The sequence below is a fragment of the Pinus tabuliformis genome, chromosome Q, assembly GCF_031772625.1.
Source record: "Pinus tabuliformis cultivar Carrire ecotype Pingquan chromosome Q, CPIR1, whole genome shotgun sequence".
NCBI lineage: Eukaryota > Viridiplantae > Streptophyta > Pinopsida > Pinales > Pinaceae > Pinus > Pinus tabuliformis.
The window spans coordinates 172,232,643-172,248,584 of record NC_142296.1 but is presented as its reverse complement, the minus strand read 5'-3'; the positions used below and the strand labels follow the sequence as shown (position 1 = coordinate 172,248,584).

The window sequence follows — 15,942 nt, the reverse complement described above, 5'->3', positions numbered from 1 at the left end:
ATAAATTGCAATCCAATCACTCATACAGGAACACACATTCCTTTTATGGAATTAAAGCTTGCAACAGATGTTTAACATAGTTTCAAATCAAGGACTGCTCATGAATTAACTATGATTAAGAATCACATTCAAAAAACCAAAGCTAATCATAAACTGTAAGTCATCAATGGGAACAAACACAAATCACATTCATATTTATGCTCACAACAACATCCTGATTCTTAACATATAAAGAAGAGGAAAATCAATCTGAGAAAAGGCTCCTTCTCTGACCCAAACAATCTTCCTTACTCACAATAAACAAAAGTTGTTCTACCAAACGAAAAAGCCCTGCTCTCATCTACGGAGGTAATATTTATGCCTTCAGGAACTGACCCCCCTGTCTCCCCTGACTTTTCCACTCCCCTCTCTTTTCACTACATGGATCAAAAAAAGTACAGAGGAGAACGGTCGATGAGATTGTTGACACGTCGAAGCCACCTTTGCTGGAGCGTCCTTCTTCCTAGGGAAATGAACGGGTGTCGATGAAACAGAGAATGGTTGCGTATCATTTCGTTGCACCTATGTGGAGTGGCTATTATTCCCTGTCATTTCTTGGAGGAAACTGAAGATGTCGTGCCCATCATCCCACATCTGGCATGCTTTGAGGTGTTTCTGGAGGGAGTGACATCTTGATGGATCAGTGTTGTGCTTCCCTTTTGACATAGAACATGCCTTCATTATGCATTATGGCAGTTCATACCCCTTTCTGTAGGTTTCACTTTTGTAGTATTGGCACTGGGGGTGCAGAGGTGTCATCTAGACATACAACACCTTTATCTGCTATTAGTCTTATGATTACGAACAAATGATAAAAACACCTAAGAACATCTCTCGACATCATTGAAAAATGATAAGGCGTAATGAAATTAAAAGGGCGAGTGTGAAAGAAACGACCCTTGGCTCAACCAAAGTTGTGTTGCGACGAGTCGCAATCGCACATCCACATCATATGCAACATATATATATTCTGCTTGATAAGATCGGTGGGTCCGCCACATTGCATATCACAATGTGCAGAGGCCCAGGACTCCAACGATTGCGATATGCGAAATGCTCCGGACTCGAAAATATATGTATTCCGGTCAATAAAGCCGTTGGGTCTGGTGTATTATGGTAAGAATTATGTGTTTAATTTGCATGCGACAAGGGAAAATGGGAAATTGGGCATGGTTTCGAGGTATTTTCATTATAACAAGTTATAATGGGAATAAAGATGCGATGGGAGGTTTTGAGGGGTTGGAAAAGTCCCGATGAGGATATGAATGAAGGGCTAAGAAAGGATTATAGATGAATCATGAGACATGGATTTATAAAGGGGGCATTAACCATTTAAAAATTGAAGATTTGACTTGGCCAAGAGTTAAAATCCCTGGGATAAAACTGATCATTTGGAGGGGTGTAAGATCAACTTCCGGGGACCCATTCAAAATTGCTTATCAGGGCAAATTTTAATAGGGTGGTGGTTGTGGTCACAACACGCTGCCAAAACATATATGACATGTAAAGTATTATCTAAATGTATCTGCTACTTACAGTGCGAGGAAAATCATTGATGCAACGAAAGTGTATTTCGAACCTCCTTAACTGCTCTTAACAAAAAATTTCTATTTAGGATTCTACTTGGATACTGGTTAATCGGGTCAGAGTTCAATGGGTCACCCAATAAAATAAACCAACAACCGACTACACCGAACAAAAGTCGGGCTGACTTGTCGACCTTGTCTTTTTTTTGGGTCCACACTAGGTCAGAATTCATAACTCGTCGAGGGTCGACTCCCTTTTAGTGCACACGTTTAACCATAAGCGTGAAGTATCGACTCCTGACTTGCACACTTGACTCATGTTTAATTGTTTGCACACTTTCGTCGTAGTGCCTTTTGCAACTTAGTAGTTGTTCCCCAATTTTCTATGCTAATATTATTTCATCTCATGGCGGGGCATTGTGTGCAGGAGGAACAACCCGTGCCAATGGTGTTTTTCTTTGGAGTAGAGTTAGTAGAAAAATCCTAGTTTCATTCTCATGGAAAATTGTATTTATTTATTATTATTTTTTTCTTCTTCTAAATTTAGATAATTTAAATAGTTTGAAATTATATCAAAATTATCTAAAAGAAAAACTTTATAGTCGGCATTTAATAAAAAGGAATTCTAATTCTTGTGTATGTAGATTTACACAGTTGCCCATCTAAATACACATTATAATTTCAAAGCATATACAACACAAATTACAATTTCCAACAAAACACCTATCACATTAGAAGAAAATCACATATAAAACTAATCTCATGCACCTTTGCGTTTAGGAATTGCCTTCTACAATTTCATGCAATATTAAAAAAGACAATACCTATCGCATTAAAAGAAAATCACATCTGAAACTAATCTCATTCACCTTTGTGTTTAGGAATTGCCTTCGAAAATTCCTTGCAATATTAAACAAGGGCTACATAGTAGCTAGTTCCTGTCCCTTAGTTTAAATATAGCTAAACTAAAGTAGAAAACAATAAAAATACAAAGATTTAAAATTTTAAAATGTTATAATTAAATTAATTTTTTTTTTTTTTTTTTTACAATGTCGGATACTCATATATTAGAAAAACTTTCTGAAAAGAGAACTAGTACATAGTGAGGGAGAGTATGAGAACTGAGGCACAAAATCGGGTACGCAGACCCGTTATCCTCGTAGCTTCTCTTAGTTGAACGCAATACAGAAAACAAGTGGCTATACTGCCTTACATAGGATCCTCCTAACCAAGCAAATTTGCAATGCATGAAATCAAGGGAAGTGTTGTGTGACCGAGTCTTCCTTCCGGGCGCTGGCTCTGGTCGAAGTTTCTGCCTGTTGGCTCTCAGTGAGGGTGCGCAGATGATCTATAACCGCCTCCATGTGGATACAGCGGTCCTTTAAGTCTTCAATCTCCCTTTTTCTTTTTTCCAGCTTCTTTCGTTTGGAATTCCTATCCGCATGGTAGTCCTCTGTTAATTCTTTCACCTGAGCTTTCAGACTGTTGATCATAATGGTATGTGCCATGCACATATTACATTCTTTGTTATTGAAGATGTTCCCCAACGGGTCTTTGTTCTTGGCCTGGTTGGAGGGCTGACCTTGCTGTCCCGCCATTGGAATGACCTGAGGAATGAGAGCAGAGAGCGTGCTATTGAAGAGGGAACCTGAGACAGCTTTGGAGGGAGCGGGACCGCTGAGGAGCTGTGGCTTTAGGAGAAGACGAGAGGGCCTCGCAAACTTCGGGAGGGCACTGCTGGAGGAACAAAAACCACTGTTAATTAAAAACAGACTCGCATGAAACTGGAACTGTCTTACCCCGGGATCAAGACGGAAGAATAGAATCCTTGAAGAAGAGAGAGCTTCCGAACTGCACCACGAATTTGATAGGGCTGTTAAGGCTCGATCAATGACTGAAGAAGAGTTGTGGAGCTGTCCACTATTTGTAGATGGAGGGAGGTCCCTAGCTCGGGTGGAGCGGGACTGAGTAAGCCCGAGGATAGGGAGAACACGGTCAAGGGCCATGATTACCCTTTTGTCCATCTGCGTACGAGAAGTATGGGCTTTACTGAGGATGCAGAGAGAGCCTGCCTTGGAGGGACGAGGGATCACGCGTGCTCTGAGGGCGATGATTGATTTTGAGGCCCGAGATCGAGAAGATCTGTCATTGAACCAGTTTATGCCGCTTTGAGATATTGAGGAAGATACGAAAAGATGGCCTGGGTGCCTGAAGTGACTTCTCCCTTGAGAAGGGACGGCGGGGGGCTTATGCTTACGGGATATCCCTGACATAGGTTGAATTATTCTCCCTAACCTGACCGAGACTCCTTCTGACCGCTTGATTTGCTTGCTGGTCTGCATCCTTATTGAAATTCCTGAGGATGTGTTTGAAAGTCACTTCTCCTATCGCTCTAACATTCTCCATGATTCGATTCTTGATGTTGTTGAGGGCCAATTGTTTGAATTCTCTCCCTGTGTTCATGGCAGCGATTATTATAGCTGAATCTCCTAGGATGAGGAGGTTCTGAAGGCCGAGATTCTTTGAGATAAGAGTGCCCAAAAGGAGACCATAGGCCTCTGCTTTGTTGTTGGACATTTGGCCTAATCCCCATTCAAAGGATACCATGGTGTTCCCCTGCGAGTCCTTTATGATCCCACCAGCCCCAGCTTGACCCGGGTTCTTTTTTGAGGCCCCATCGAAATACAGGATAGGCCTTTTTTGGTTTCTTAACCAATTACTAATTTCCTCCTCGGTGCCACGAAGCTTCCAATTCTGGCTGCCCTTCCTTTCTCTGATACAAGCGCATGGACTTGGTTTAAGGTTGAATTTTCCCAGCCATTCCTTGAGCCTCTCATCCTCGACCTCCATGTCTTTCTGAGAAACCCCTATTGCTTCGAAAGACTCAGCAATGAGGGCAATTGATTTAGCCACAATGCCTGTAATGGTAGGCTTTTCATTATTGAAAATGCACTTATTTCGTGCAATCCAGATTTGCCAACTCAGATTAGCAGGGATGCTGTTCCAAATCCTGTGCACTATGGGATTGCCTTTTTTGGGTTGATGGAGTCTTTTGTCCCAGTTTTTATGGAGGGTCGAAATCTGAGGGGGAATGGCTTCTGAAGAGATTGTACCAGAGAGGAGATGCCAACAAGCTTTAGAAATCGGGCACTCAACGAAGAGATGAGTGATGGTTTCTTCTGCTAGCCTACACAAGCAACACATAGAGGGTCCCTGGATACCTCGCTTTCTGAGGTTCTCAGCAGTTAGGATTTTGCCATGGAGGAGAGTCCAATTGAATAATTTGACCTTGGGGAGGCATTCAGGGCGCCAAGCAGCTTTGTACAGGGGCCAATTGTTTACCACTGAGATGTCCTGGAGGGCTTTGTAACCTTCTTTGACTGAGTAATTGCCTCCATTAGGGTCCCAAACGAACTTGTCTTCTTTCCCTCTGTTGGTGGGGGCTGAGCCACTGAGGGAGCTTTTGAGCTCGTCCCAAAGCTTGGCTAAATCCATGGGGAGATTGGGAAGGGTCCAACCAGCCCAGCAGTCGTGATCCCATAAAGAGATGTCGGAGAGAGAATTATAATTCGATTCAGCCATCCACCGTTGGAGGGGATACAGATGTCGAAGTGAATCTCTGGCCTTTGACCCCATAATTCTGTCTTTCCAGATACTTATCTCACTGCCATTCCCAGGAGCTCTAGAGATGAAGGGTTTGCAAAGGGGTAGCGATTTCTTGATAAGATTCCAGGTTGGAGTGCCTTGTCTCTCTATAATGTTTTCTGATAGGATGTTGCTGTTTGGACCGTTCAGGTATTTCTTCTTTATTATGGTAGTCCACCATGCTTCTTTTTCGTTTAGAATCCGCCAGATAAGTTTGAAGCCCAATGCTAGATTTGCTAGCCTAGGAACCCTTATTCCTAGCCCTCCTTTTTCCACTGGAAGGATCACTTTATCCCACTTGACCAAACTGAACTTCTTAGTATTCTGCTTGCCTCCTTGCCACAGGAAGCTTCGGATTATTAACTCCATGTGTTTATGGATGCTTGCCGGAGCTAGAGCAATAGCGAACTGATAGATGGGGAGAGAGGCGAGGATGGACTTGATTAGTATCGATCTACCTGCTAAGTTTAACCAGTGCACTCCCCAACTTTGCAATTTGCCTCTGAGTTTTTCGATGATCTTGATCCAGATCCCTGATTTGATTGTCTCTTTTGCCAGGGGGAGCCCCAGATACATGAAATGGGACCAATTTAACTGAGCTGGAATTTCCATGATGAGGGATATGCGCTGTATGATATGATTTGAGACGTTCCAGGCGTATAACATGCATTTATTATTGTTGAGTTTGCCACCAGAGGCAAGAAGGAAGAGATCCAAGACTTTTTTGAATCTCCTCGCCATTATGCAAGAGGCACCTCCTATGAGGAGGGTATCATCCGCAAACAGAGAATGGTTAATTCCTTTAGACCCTCTGACAATTTCAATCCCTGTTATTTCTTTTTTCCTCCTCAAATTTTCCAGCTTCGAGCTTAGAGCTTCCGCCATGAGAATGTAAAGAAAGGGAGAGAGCGGGCACCCTTGTCTCAGGCCCCTTGAGCTTTTGAAAGCTTTGCTGGGTCTTCCATTGATGAGGGGGGCTGTCCAATTGCCCGATATGCACTCCCGCACCCTGCTTATAAAGAGCTCGGATATGCCCATCTTTTTAAGGACGGCCTGAAGAAAGGAGTGGTTTACTCGATCGAAAGCATTGGCCATGTCCAACTTCATTATCATACCCTTTTCTTTCCTGGTGATACTGCTTTGAATAGCCTCTTGAATGAGAATTACATTGTCGGCAATTTGCCTCCTCGGGACAAAACCCCCTTGATTCTCAGAGATGAGAGAAGGGAGAATAGATTTGAGCCTGTTGGCAAGGATCTTAGTTATGATTTTGTAGGAGACATTACAGAGGGAGATAGGGCGAAAACGGTTAAAGGAGAGAGGGTTGGGTTCTTTGGGGATTAGAGCTAGGAAGGAGGATTTCATTCCACCGCCCATCTTGCCTTTTTGGAAGAAGTTTCTTACTGCTCTGATATAATCCTTTTTGATGATGTCCCAATGTGTCTTGTAGAAGTCCACAGTAAAACCATCAGGTCCCGGGGCCTTGTCTGAGGCCATGTTGCGGATTGTTTGCTCTATCTCTTCTACAGTAATCTCTTTGTCAAGCTCAGAGTTTTGATCATCAGAGATTTTGCATTCCATCGTGTCAAGGATTTCCATGCCATCACTGCCTTGCTGGTCCGCGGTGAGGAGATCTTGGAAATGAGAGGACGCAGCCTCCATAATTTCCTTTTGCTCTTTTAATTCAACGCCATCCACTGTTATTTTGTCGATATTGTTACCAGCTCTCCTCATTTTCAGATTGTTATGAAAAAAGGAGGTGTTCCTATCTCCCGACTTGAGCCATAGACACCTTGACTTTTGCCTTTGTTCCTCTTCCTCTTTTCTGTTCAGCTTATACAGTTCCTTTTGGAGTTCCATCTCTTTGATCTGCTCCTCTTCCGTGTCTTGTCTGCTATCTTTCTCTTGGTCCCACTGTGTGAGCTTATCTTGGAGTGCTGATTTAATTCTATTCTCTTCTATTGCCTTGGTTTTGGCCCATTGTTTTATGGCCCAACGCAGGATCTTTATTTTGGATTCCCAGACGTAGTGCGGGGATCCTCTGATCTCTGTTGACCACTGCTCTTTTATCAGAGCTCGGAAATCTTCCTGGTTATCCCAAGCTCTGTTGTATCTGAATGGAAGCGGGCCCAAGTTTGCTCCTTTGTCCAATTTTAGTGCTACAGGCTTATGGTCTGAGAAGTATCCTTGGATGATGAGGCTTTTGATGCATGCAAATTTGGCCACTATTCTATCTTGGACCAAGATACGATCCAATCTTTCCTTGATGTTGTTTCGACCTGCTCTCTTGTTGGACCAGGTAAAGCGCCCATTCTGAGGAGGGAAGTCCACTAGATTGTGATTTAGAATGATTTCTTCAAGGGCTTCCCTTGAGGAATCTGCCAAGAAGTTTCCCCCCATCTTTTCTTCAGCATTTCTTATTAGGTTCAGGTCCCCCCCTAGGAAAATGCTTCGGCCTTGCGTCTCCTGGAGGTCTGCCGCAATTGACTTCCAGCAAGCATCCTTGTCCCGGAAGTGAGGAGGGGCGTAGACATTATAGATAGTGTAGTCTTCTGTCCTTGCTGTATTTTGGATATCTGAACGGATCCACCAGCTGCTTTGCCTTTGATTTAAAAGGTTCCATTTTTGTTTGTCCCAGATGGTCCCTATACCACCTGAGGCGCCAGATGCGGTTACTGCAATTCCTTCATAGGTTCTGCTATTCTTTAGGAAGTTCTTGAAATCCTGCTCATTGATTTTGGTCTCCTGGAGGAGGAGGATGTCTGGGTGTTCTGATTTAAGAAGATCGCGGACTGCATTAACCTTGAGGGAGGAGCCCATCCCCCTACAGTTCCAAGAGACCAGATTCATCACTTATTTGTCTTGGTGTGGGAACCTCCTTTCTCTTTCCCTTTCTCTCCATTTCCTTTCGTCTTGTCCAGATAGGTGTCCATTGGTTGTTGAATCCCTGTGGTCATTTCTTTTGCTGCAGTCTCATCCCTTATCTCCTTATTTGATTTCCTTCCGACTTTTCTTGGGGGTTCTACAGATGTGTTGCTTTCCTTGGACTTGTTCCTGGTTAATATTCTCTCTACTGTGTGGGGAGGGGAGGTAGGCGAGGGGGAGGAAGGCGGGGGGGAGGCGGGGATAACAGGGGGGGCTCTCGGGGATGGGGGGGGGGAAGGAGGATCAACCTCGGATAGGGTTTCGAATTGGTTGGAGGATGAAGGAATAGTCGGGCCTGATTGAGAAGGGGGGAGGGGGGAGACTATAGGGTTTTTGTTGTTTCCGTGTGGGGGGTTGGGCCTCTTCTTTTTGACAGTTTCCCAGACTTCCTCTGCTGCTTCAGGGTTAGATTCAGAAACATTTGCATTTGCTTTACTACATCTATTGGCGAAATGTCCATACTCATGACATACCTTGCACTTGAAGGGAAGCTGTTCGTAATCAACTTGCTGAAGGTGCGTCCATTGGTCGACTCTGATCTTGATGGCTTCTGGTAGTCCCTTTCCTAGATCCACTTCTACACAAATTCTTGCACATGCGTGCATGTTCTCCTTAGGCTCCGATCTGTCAATATACTTCCCTATTCCATTTCCAATTGCTTTCACTGACTCATCTCCCCAACAATGAAGGGGCAGGTGCGGGAGCCGGACCCAAACGGGAACAGCGTTGGGGACGTCCATCTCCGGGTCGAAGTCAGGGGTCCACCTGTTCAGGTAGAGGCCTCTTGTGTCCATAAAGTATGGACCATTCCTGAAGATTAGGTTTCGATCTTCCACTGTTTCGAAGAGGAAAGTGAAGAACCCTCTTCCACAGAAGCGAATCGCAATCTTGCCTTGAACGATCGAGTTCCAGTTTCTTTCCACCCATCGCTGAACGGTGCGAGGGGAGGGCCATAAACCCGTGAACTGCCCGACTAAGCCTCTATCGGCTAGAGCCACCGCCGCTCTCCTAGGAAGGGCAGGGGGGAGCGGGATTTCTGGGATCTCATCCATTTTTTTGACGAAGCGAGAAGTAACGGGCCTGATCCTTTCCGAAGAGTTCTCCTGGGTGAGGGAAGCGAAGGATTTCATTAGTTCATCCGGATCCGGTCCTGATGGGCCCGAGGCCGCCATGATCGGGGATCTTTAAAGGGCCAGAGCGACCTAGCAGCAGCGCTGCTAGGCGCAGAAGCGAAGCGGGACGAGGGCGGGATCAGGAGAGGCAGGGGGGGGTAAGAGAAGGGCAGAAGACACGGGGAGAAGGGAAAAAGGGGAGAGCGAGCACGGGGGGCAGGAGGCCCGGCAGCAGAGAGCGCAGAGCCTCGCAGCGAGGCTGCAAGGCGCGGGGCAGCGGGATGGTCAGGAAGCTGCCATGGCCAGAGGGAAGCGCGCAGAGGACGGTTCCTTCCCACCACTGTTAGAGTTAATCGTTCCATTAAATTAATTTTAAATTGTAATTAAACGCATTATTAAATTTTGTAAATTAACATTATTTGTATGCAACATATAAATAATTATTAATAGTTTACAATTGGCTTTTTATAGTTTGTGGATATGATCTTATGAAAATCTTATTATTAGACGTGGGTATAGAGGTCCGATCATAAATTTGTATTATATCTTGGTTTGTGAATATGAGAAATTTTATATTTATTAGTATTACAAACATCTTATTATTTTGAATATCATTCATTCATTAATAGTGTAAAATATATCATATATGTTTAAGCTGGCACAAAACCCCAAGTGACCTCTACCCCTTAAATATATATATATATATATATATATATATATATATATATATATATATATATATATATATATATATATATATATATATATATATCACATACCATTATTAAATCTTTTAAAATTATATATGTGATTTAAATAATAATTTTAAATCATAGATGTAATTTTAAATAATATTTTTTTTTTATTATATTATATTAATCATTAACTATTTTTATAAATAAGAATATAAAACGATTATACTCATCAGCGATAATTTTATGGCATATTCTAACGAGACGGAGGAGTTGCTCGGAAAGTTATGGAAATTCTGGTCATATTTAGAGAAAATCATGCAAGGATTTTTGTAAATCCAAGTTATAGTTGTTAAATTTCAAAATTTTAGGTGTCCTAAACGTTTTTGATAGTTCTGAATCCATTTCCACCATCAAAAACACAATTCAAACACTACCTCTACAAGATTTTTTGAAATTTTTTTGCCCAGATTCTGGCCACTTTTGGCTGTCTGGGCAATTCCTCCACCTCGTTTGACGATTCCTAATTTTATCACATTCCCAAAACAAATTGTATCATAAATGCCCATCCTATACCTTGATGTGATCTATGTACTTCATGCTAATTAATAGAGGTGATGGGCACACTAATATAGACAAAGGGCAATAACATGTTCGATTTGATAACCAATTAAACTGAATATAAATAAATTAAATTATTTTTAAAAAAATCATATATTTCAATGTGTAATGTTATACTATAGAATTTTTTGCAATTTTATTTAGTCAGATCCAAACTAATATGGATTTGACAAAAAACCATTGCAATATCCACTAGGAAAAATAAAAAAACAAGTTTCTTGTTGTTGAAAACTTTTTTGGTTTTTTAAATATTAAATAGAGAATAGAAATCTCATTCGAGTGTTTAGAACAAAATCTTCATAAAACCACAACCACATGGTTTTGTCTTACACTAAGGTGGAGGAATCATTAATATCCTAGCTAATTATTACAATTATGATCTTAGTTAGACTTTATGACTATGGAAAATATTATATACCATGCAATATACCATGGAGTAAACTAATCACTAGCTTATTGTTTTGACAACTTATTATTGAATGTGAATAAAGTAATATTTAATGAAAAGGGTGTAAAGATAGCAAATGGTACTTAATATTTATCTCGCTGCTCGCTATAACGTCTAGCTTTCACCCAATTTGAATAATTTAAGAAGAAACATTTCTAATCTACATGCATGCATTATGCTCAAAAGGAAATTTGAGCAAGTATAGGTAGAAATTTCAATTAAAGTTTAAAATAAACATAAATAACAAAATATTACCATATGGCATGCTTGTAACAAAAAATTAACTATATTAAACATATTTAACCATATTTACTATATTTAAAATAAGTAAGAATAACTACTTTGTAGCTCTTGTTTAAATGTGGGTGTTCATACATGTTTTTCAAAGTTCAATAATTAAACTAAGTGGTAGGGAACGCTAGCTATGTGACCTTGTCTTTTCCTACAACAAGTCAAACAAATTGTTTAATATTGATGGTGGTCTCACAATGAGATACTACATAATAATAATCATGATAATCAAGTTATTAAATAAGTAAATTGTAATATTTGATTTTTACAAAATAATCATATAATTAAATATATTATAATTGAGATATTTTTAATTATTTTTATTTAACATTTAATTAAAAAATTAAAAAATATTAAAATTATAATATTAGCCATTGCCCCAAAAGGTGCAAGAAGACGAGGATGGGATTTTAAATTGAAGAAGTTGTACTTTGGTTTCCATAATCATACAAATAAAAATTGATATATTAAATTCAAGTTTTTTTTAGTGTATTTTTAATGTTTTTAAAACTATATGTTTATATCTATTGCCAAGGAGCCTAGAGGTAAATCCATTACATAGTAACTTATGTCTTGACTTGTTGTTTTGAGTGAATCCAAATGTAGTTGACAGGTAGTCAATATTTAGAATGAGTTAACTTTCCTAAGAATGGACTAAACCAAATTGATTGAAGAGTAAAAAGACCTATTATCCAACAACTACTTATCCATTACTAATGCTATCCATTCCAAAGTATAAACACCTTGGTAAGTCCTTTGGTGGCATGTATATAGTCATCAACGAAGATTGTAATAATTTCTATGGGATTTAAGAATAAAAATGCTTCCACTTCCCTCAATGTATTGACCACAGGTTCCTAACAAAAAAACAGGGATTGTTCATCAAAGTTGCACAAAAGAGACAACTATTTCTTCATTTTCAAATTAAACTCTCCTCTTTGTACCCCTATGTCTATAAAACCTTCAAAAGTGTGTGTGATTCTCGCTGGAAAGGGAAAGCTACTTATAAGCAAAAATTTGTCACTGAAAAGAGAAAACGATTGCTTTTTAAGAAAGAAAACATCTTACAAATGTTGTGAAATTGTAGCATTGCCCTCCAAATGAATGGCAAAGCCAAACATCTCCCATGAAATCATACATGTCCAACATCAATCCCCTAGCACCATTCTGCATGGAAATCAATTTAAAACAATGGACCTAATGAACAATGCCACAAGGCATAAGAGAAGAGTCAAATTTCATGGATTATTTGAATTGAGTATAACTTACATTCAATTGATTTGTCACAATGTCTTCTTGGTTGTAGAATGTAACTCTTGCAGTTCCTGTATAGGATTCTTCCCCAATTATCGAAAAAGCATTGTGGGTTGTCAACCTTGTATATTTATTGAATGATAACCATTAACATTGCAAACATTAAACACTGTAAAAGTCAGAAATCTATATCAATTTTTTTTATAGAGCAAATCTTTTATATCCTTAATTTGAAAACACCGAACACTGCACTATTTATAAATCTCTTCCAGTTTTTTCTAGCCAACTATATTCTTAATTCCAAATATTGAACAATTATCCTTGCAAAACCGGAATACCATATTAGTCAAAGCTCTACAACAAACTAATTTTTAATCCTAAGAATTTAAAAACAACCTTGCCAAAACAAAGCATTGTAACACTAAGAATTCTAGCAAAACAAGCTCTTAACTAAAAATCACTCAAAAATTAACCTTGCAACAGCAAAATACTAAAATTCCCACCATTATATTCCCAAACATTTTTTCAGTCCCAACCTATTCACAATGAGCTTTCCCTTCGTAGGGAATTAGGTTTAGTGTGCCCCCCATGAGATTTAATCATTAAAACCCCAGTGAAAGTTGTTGTCTTTATCCATTTATAGGTATAAAGGAAGCAAATTGTTACATATGAACTTACTATAGTAGTGACTCGTGTGACCTGTCCTCTAACACAAACTGGTTGGTTCTTGTCAACAACCACGCAAGCACTGCAATATAGACCAGATCCACAGTCTCTTGCAGTATAGCAGGAGTCCAGTAGCTATTCACAACAAAAGCCATTGTTAGAATGCATAGTTGTCACTAAAAAAAACTTTTATGCATATTTCCATGCAGGGTTCTTCTATGTTGGTTCTATCATTTTTATGTGACTAAAAGCAACTAAAAGCCTTGCTGAAGAGAACCACAAACTTGGCAACCCCTATTGGAGCAAGGCCTTGCTATTATGAACAATGCAAAAACCATGAGAAGAAAGGGGACCATAGCTCATAAAGACAACGAAATTCCTACTTGAATCTTGAAAACGATACAAGTATGATCAAAATTGCTTCGAGGTGTGCACCTTAAAAATCGATAGAGTGTTGGTTGTGCGGTCATGCACCATGAAACCCACTCATAGAGTGTTGGAGTCACCCTTTTGAAAATGGAACGAGTGTAAACAACAAGGGTAACTATGCAAAGTTCTTGGATTGTGGAAAAATGTCACGTGTGTAAAACAAGAGTTATTGGACAGATGTCACGAGCCCATGAAAAGGGTAGACAAAGATGTCACAGGCCCGTGAAAAGGGTAGACAAAGATGTCACGGGCCTGTGAAAAGGGTAGATGAAGATTACACGGACCCATGAAAAGGGTCGACGAAAATGTTTCGTGAACATATACAAAAAAAAACACCTATCTATGTAATTATCAATTCACATAATTCAAATTTGATAGAGTTTTTTGAAGACATAAATTTAAGGCGTAGTCTAACTTATAGACGAAATGCGTCTTTTTCAAAGCATTTTTTTGGTTAATTTTAATCAAAATCTAGCAAAGATTTTTAAAAACTTGAGCTTAAGTTGTTTAATCTGTAGAATTCGATTGCCCTAGGGTTTTTCAGGGTGCTGAATCCATTTATGCATTCAAAAATGTATTTTAAATAACGAAAAATCACAATTTTACTTGAGATTGTATTACCAAATTTAAGTGAAAAAACCATTTTGTCTATAAATTAAATTACAGCTAAATTTTAATTAAACAATTAAACAAAAAATACTCAAACTTATACTTTGTTCCTTATTTAACTTTTTTGAAAAAAAATCACAAACAATTCTAACATTTTTATTTATACGATTTAAAAAAAAAAACTACAACTTTATTTCTTTATCTAATTTTGTTGGAGAAGTGAGGTAAATGATTTAGCATTGGAATCTCATACACTAATCACATTAACACAAATAAATAGTAAAACTTCATTTTTATGAAATAATAAGGCAATGAACACAAATAAATAGTAAAACTTCATTTTTATGAAATAATAAGGCAATGTAAACCATTTAAATTTTTATTTTTCTCTACACGCTTTTTAATTATTTGTACTTAAATATATTTAAAACTAGTGATGAAAAATTATAATTTAATGCGAAAAAGTTATAAATTCATTTTTTATTTAAATAAATTACATCATCTAATATTTTAATTTAAAAATAACTATAAAAAACACAAATTATTTTAATAATTGGTGTAAATTCAACTTATTTTAAATGTATTAAGTATTAAAGGGATCAAATTTTTAAGGTGTACACGTTTTTTTGGATGCAAAATTTGAGGAAAAATTTGCTTTTCGAGAGATTTGATCTTTCTCAACATTTTATAGATTTAGAGTTAAGATGAATCTAGACTAGTTTAAGATAAACTGTGGGCGAACATTTCATCCAACAAGCAGTGGAAACAAATTGAGAAATTTAGAAGCGCTTGATTATAAACAAGTTCAAAATTAAAGGTGCAGTTCCTTATGATATCTTGTTAAGTGAAACAAGGGTTGCTCCTATTGAAGCAATCCCTATGGTGCAAGGCATAAGATATTTTAAAAAATGAATAAATGGAAGAGGGTAGATGGTCTAAGTATACCTTTAATGACATATTGTGCAAAAGAAAAAGTTTTGTATGTGACAAAATAACAAATAGTTTAGTAAATGGGGTATTTACTTGAACATGTGTCCCACAAAGAACAAATAGATAAAAGCTTTTCTTATGGATAAGTTCGACACACGTACTTGGGATAAGGAATTAGGGAGAAAGAAAAAGTACTATATTGAAGAGTTATTCCCATTCATAATCATAAACAAAAAGCAAACATAGGGGTCAATATTTCTTGGAAAGTTCTTATTGCACAACTAAAGACTAATTCTCATCAACTCTATTGTGAAACAAGGTGTTGGAAAATGACGAAAGAAGAGTGGGAAGAAAGAGTATGTATTTTTTGCTCTTTCAGAAAAGTGGAAACAAAGAAACATTTCATGTTAGAATGCGAGGCCTTTAAAGAAGGCAGGGAAAGTTATGCAAAACTTCTGGCAGCTAACTCTTGAGATAGTCTATTCAACGAGGGGTTTGTAGAGAAGTTGAGAGTGTTTATTGTGAGGTTTCACAAGAAAAGCACTGAATACATGAATCAAATGGTGAAGCAATCTCTTGAGATAATTTATTCAACGGGGGCTTTGTAGAGAAACTGAGTGTTTATTGTGAGGCTTCATAAGAAAAGCGCTGAATACATGAATCAAATTGCGAAGCAATCTGTCCCATAGGCTATCTTAAGCCTTATATGTATATATGTGTGTGTGTGTGTATGTATATATATATATATATGTATA

General features: G+C 38.7%; 1 protein-coding gene across 1 annotated transcript; it reads right to left on the bottom strand.

Moving 5' to 3' along the window:
* Window positions 1-12,018: 12,018 nt before the first annotated feature.
* Window positions 12,019-13,374, bottom strand: LOC149218792 (PI-PLC X domain-containing protein At5g67130-like). Its single transcript, XM_089386638.1, has 4 exons — window positions 13,232-13,374; window positions 12,569-12,686; window positions 12,368-12,466; window positions 12,019-12,156 (listed from the first exon to the last, which is right to left on the bottom strand). Exons 1-4 carry the CDS (start codon window positions 13,372-13,374, stop codon window positions 12,019-12,021), a joined length of 498 nt encoding a protein of 165 aa, XP_089242764.1.
* Window positions 13,375-15,942: the final 2,568 nt, after the last annotated feature.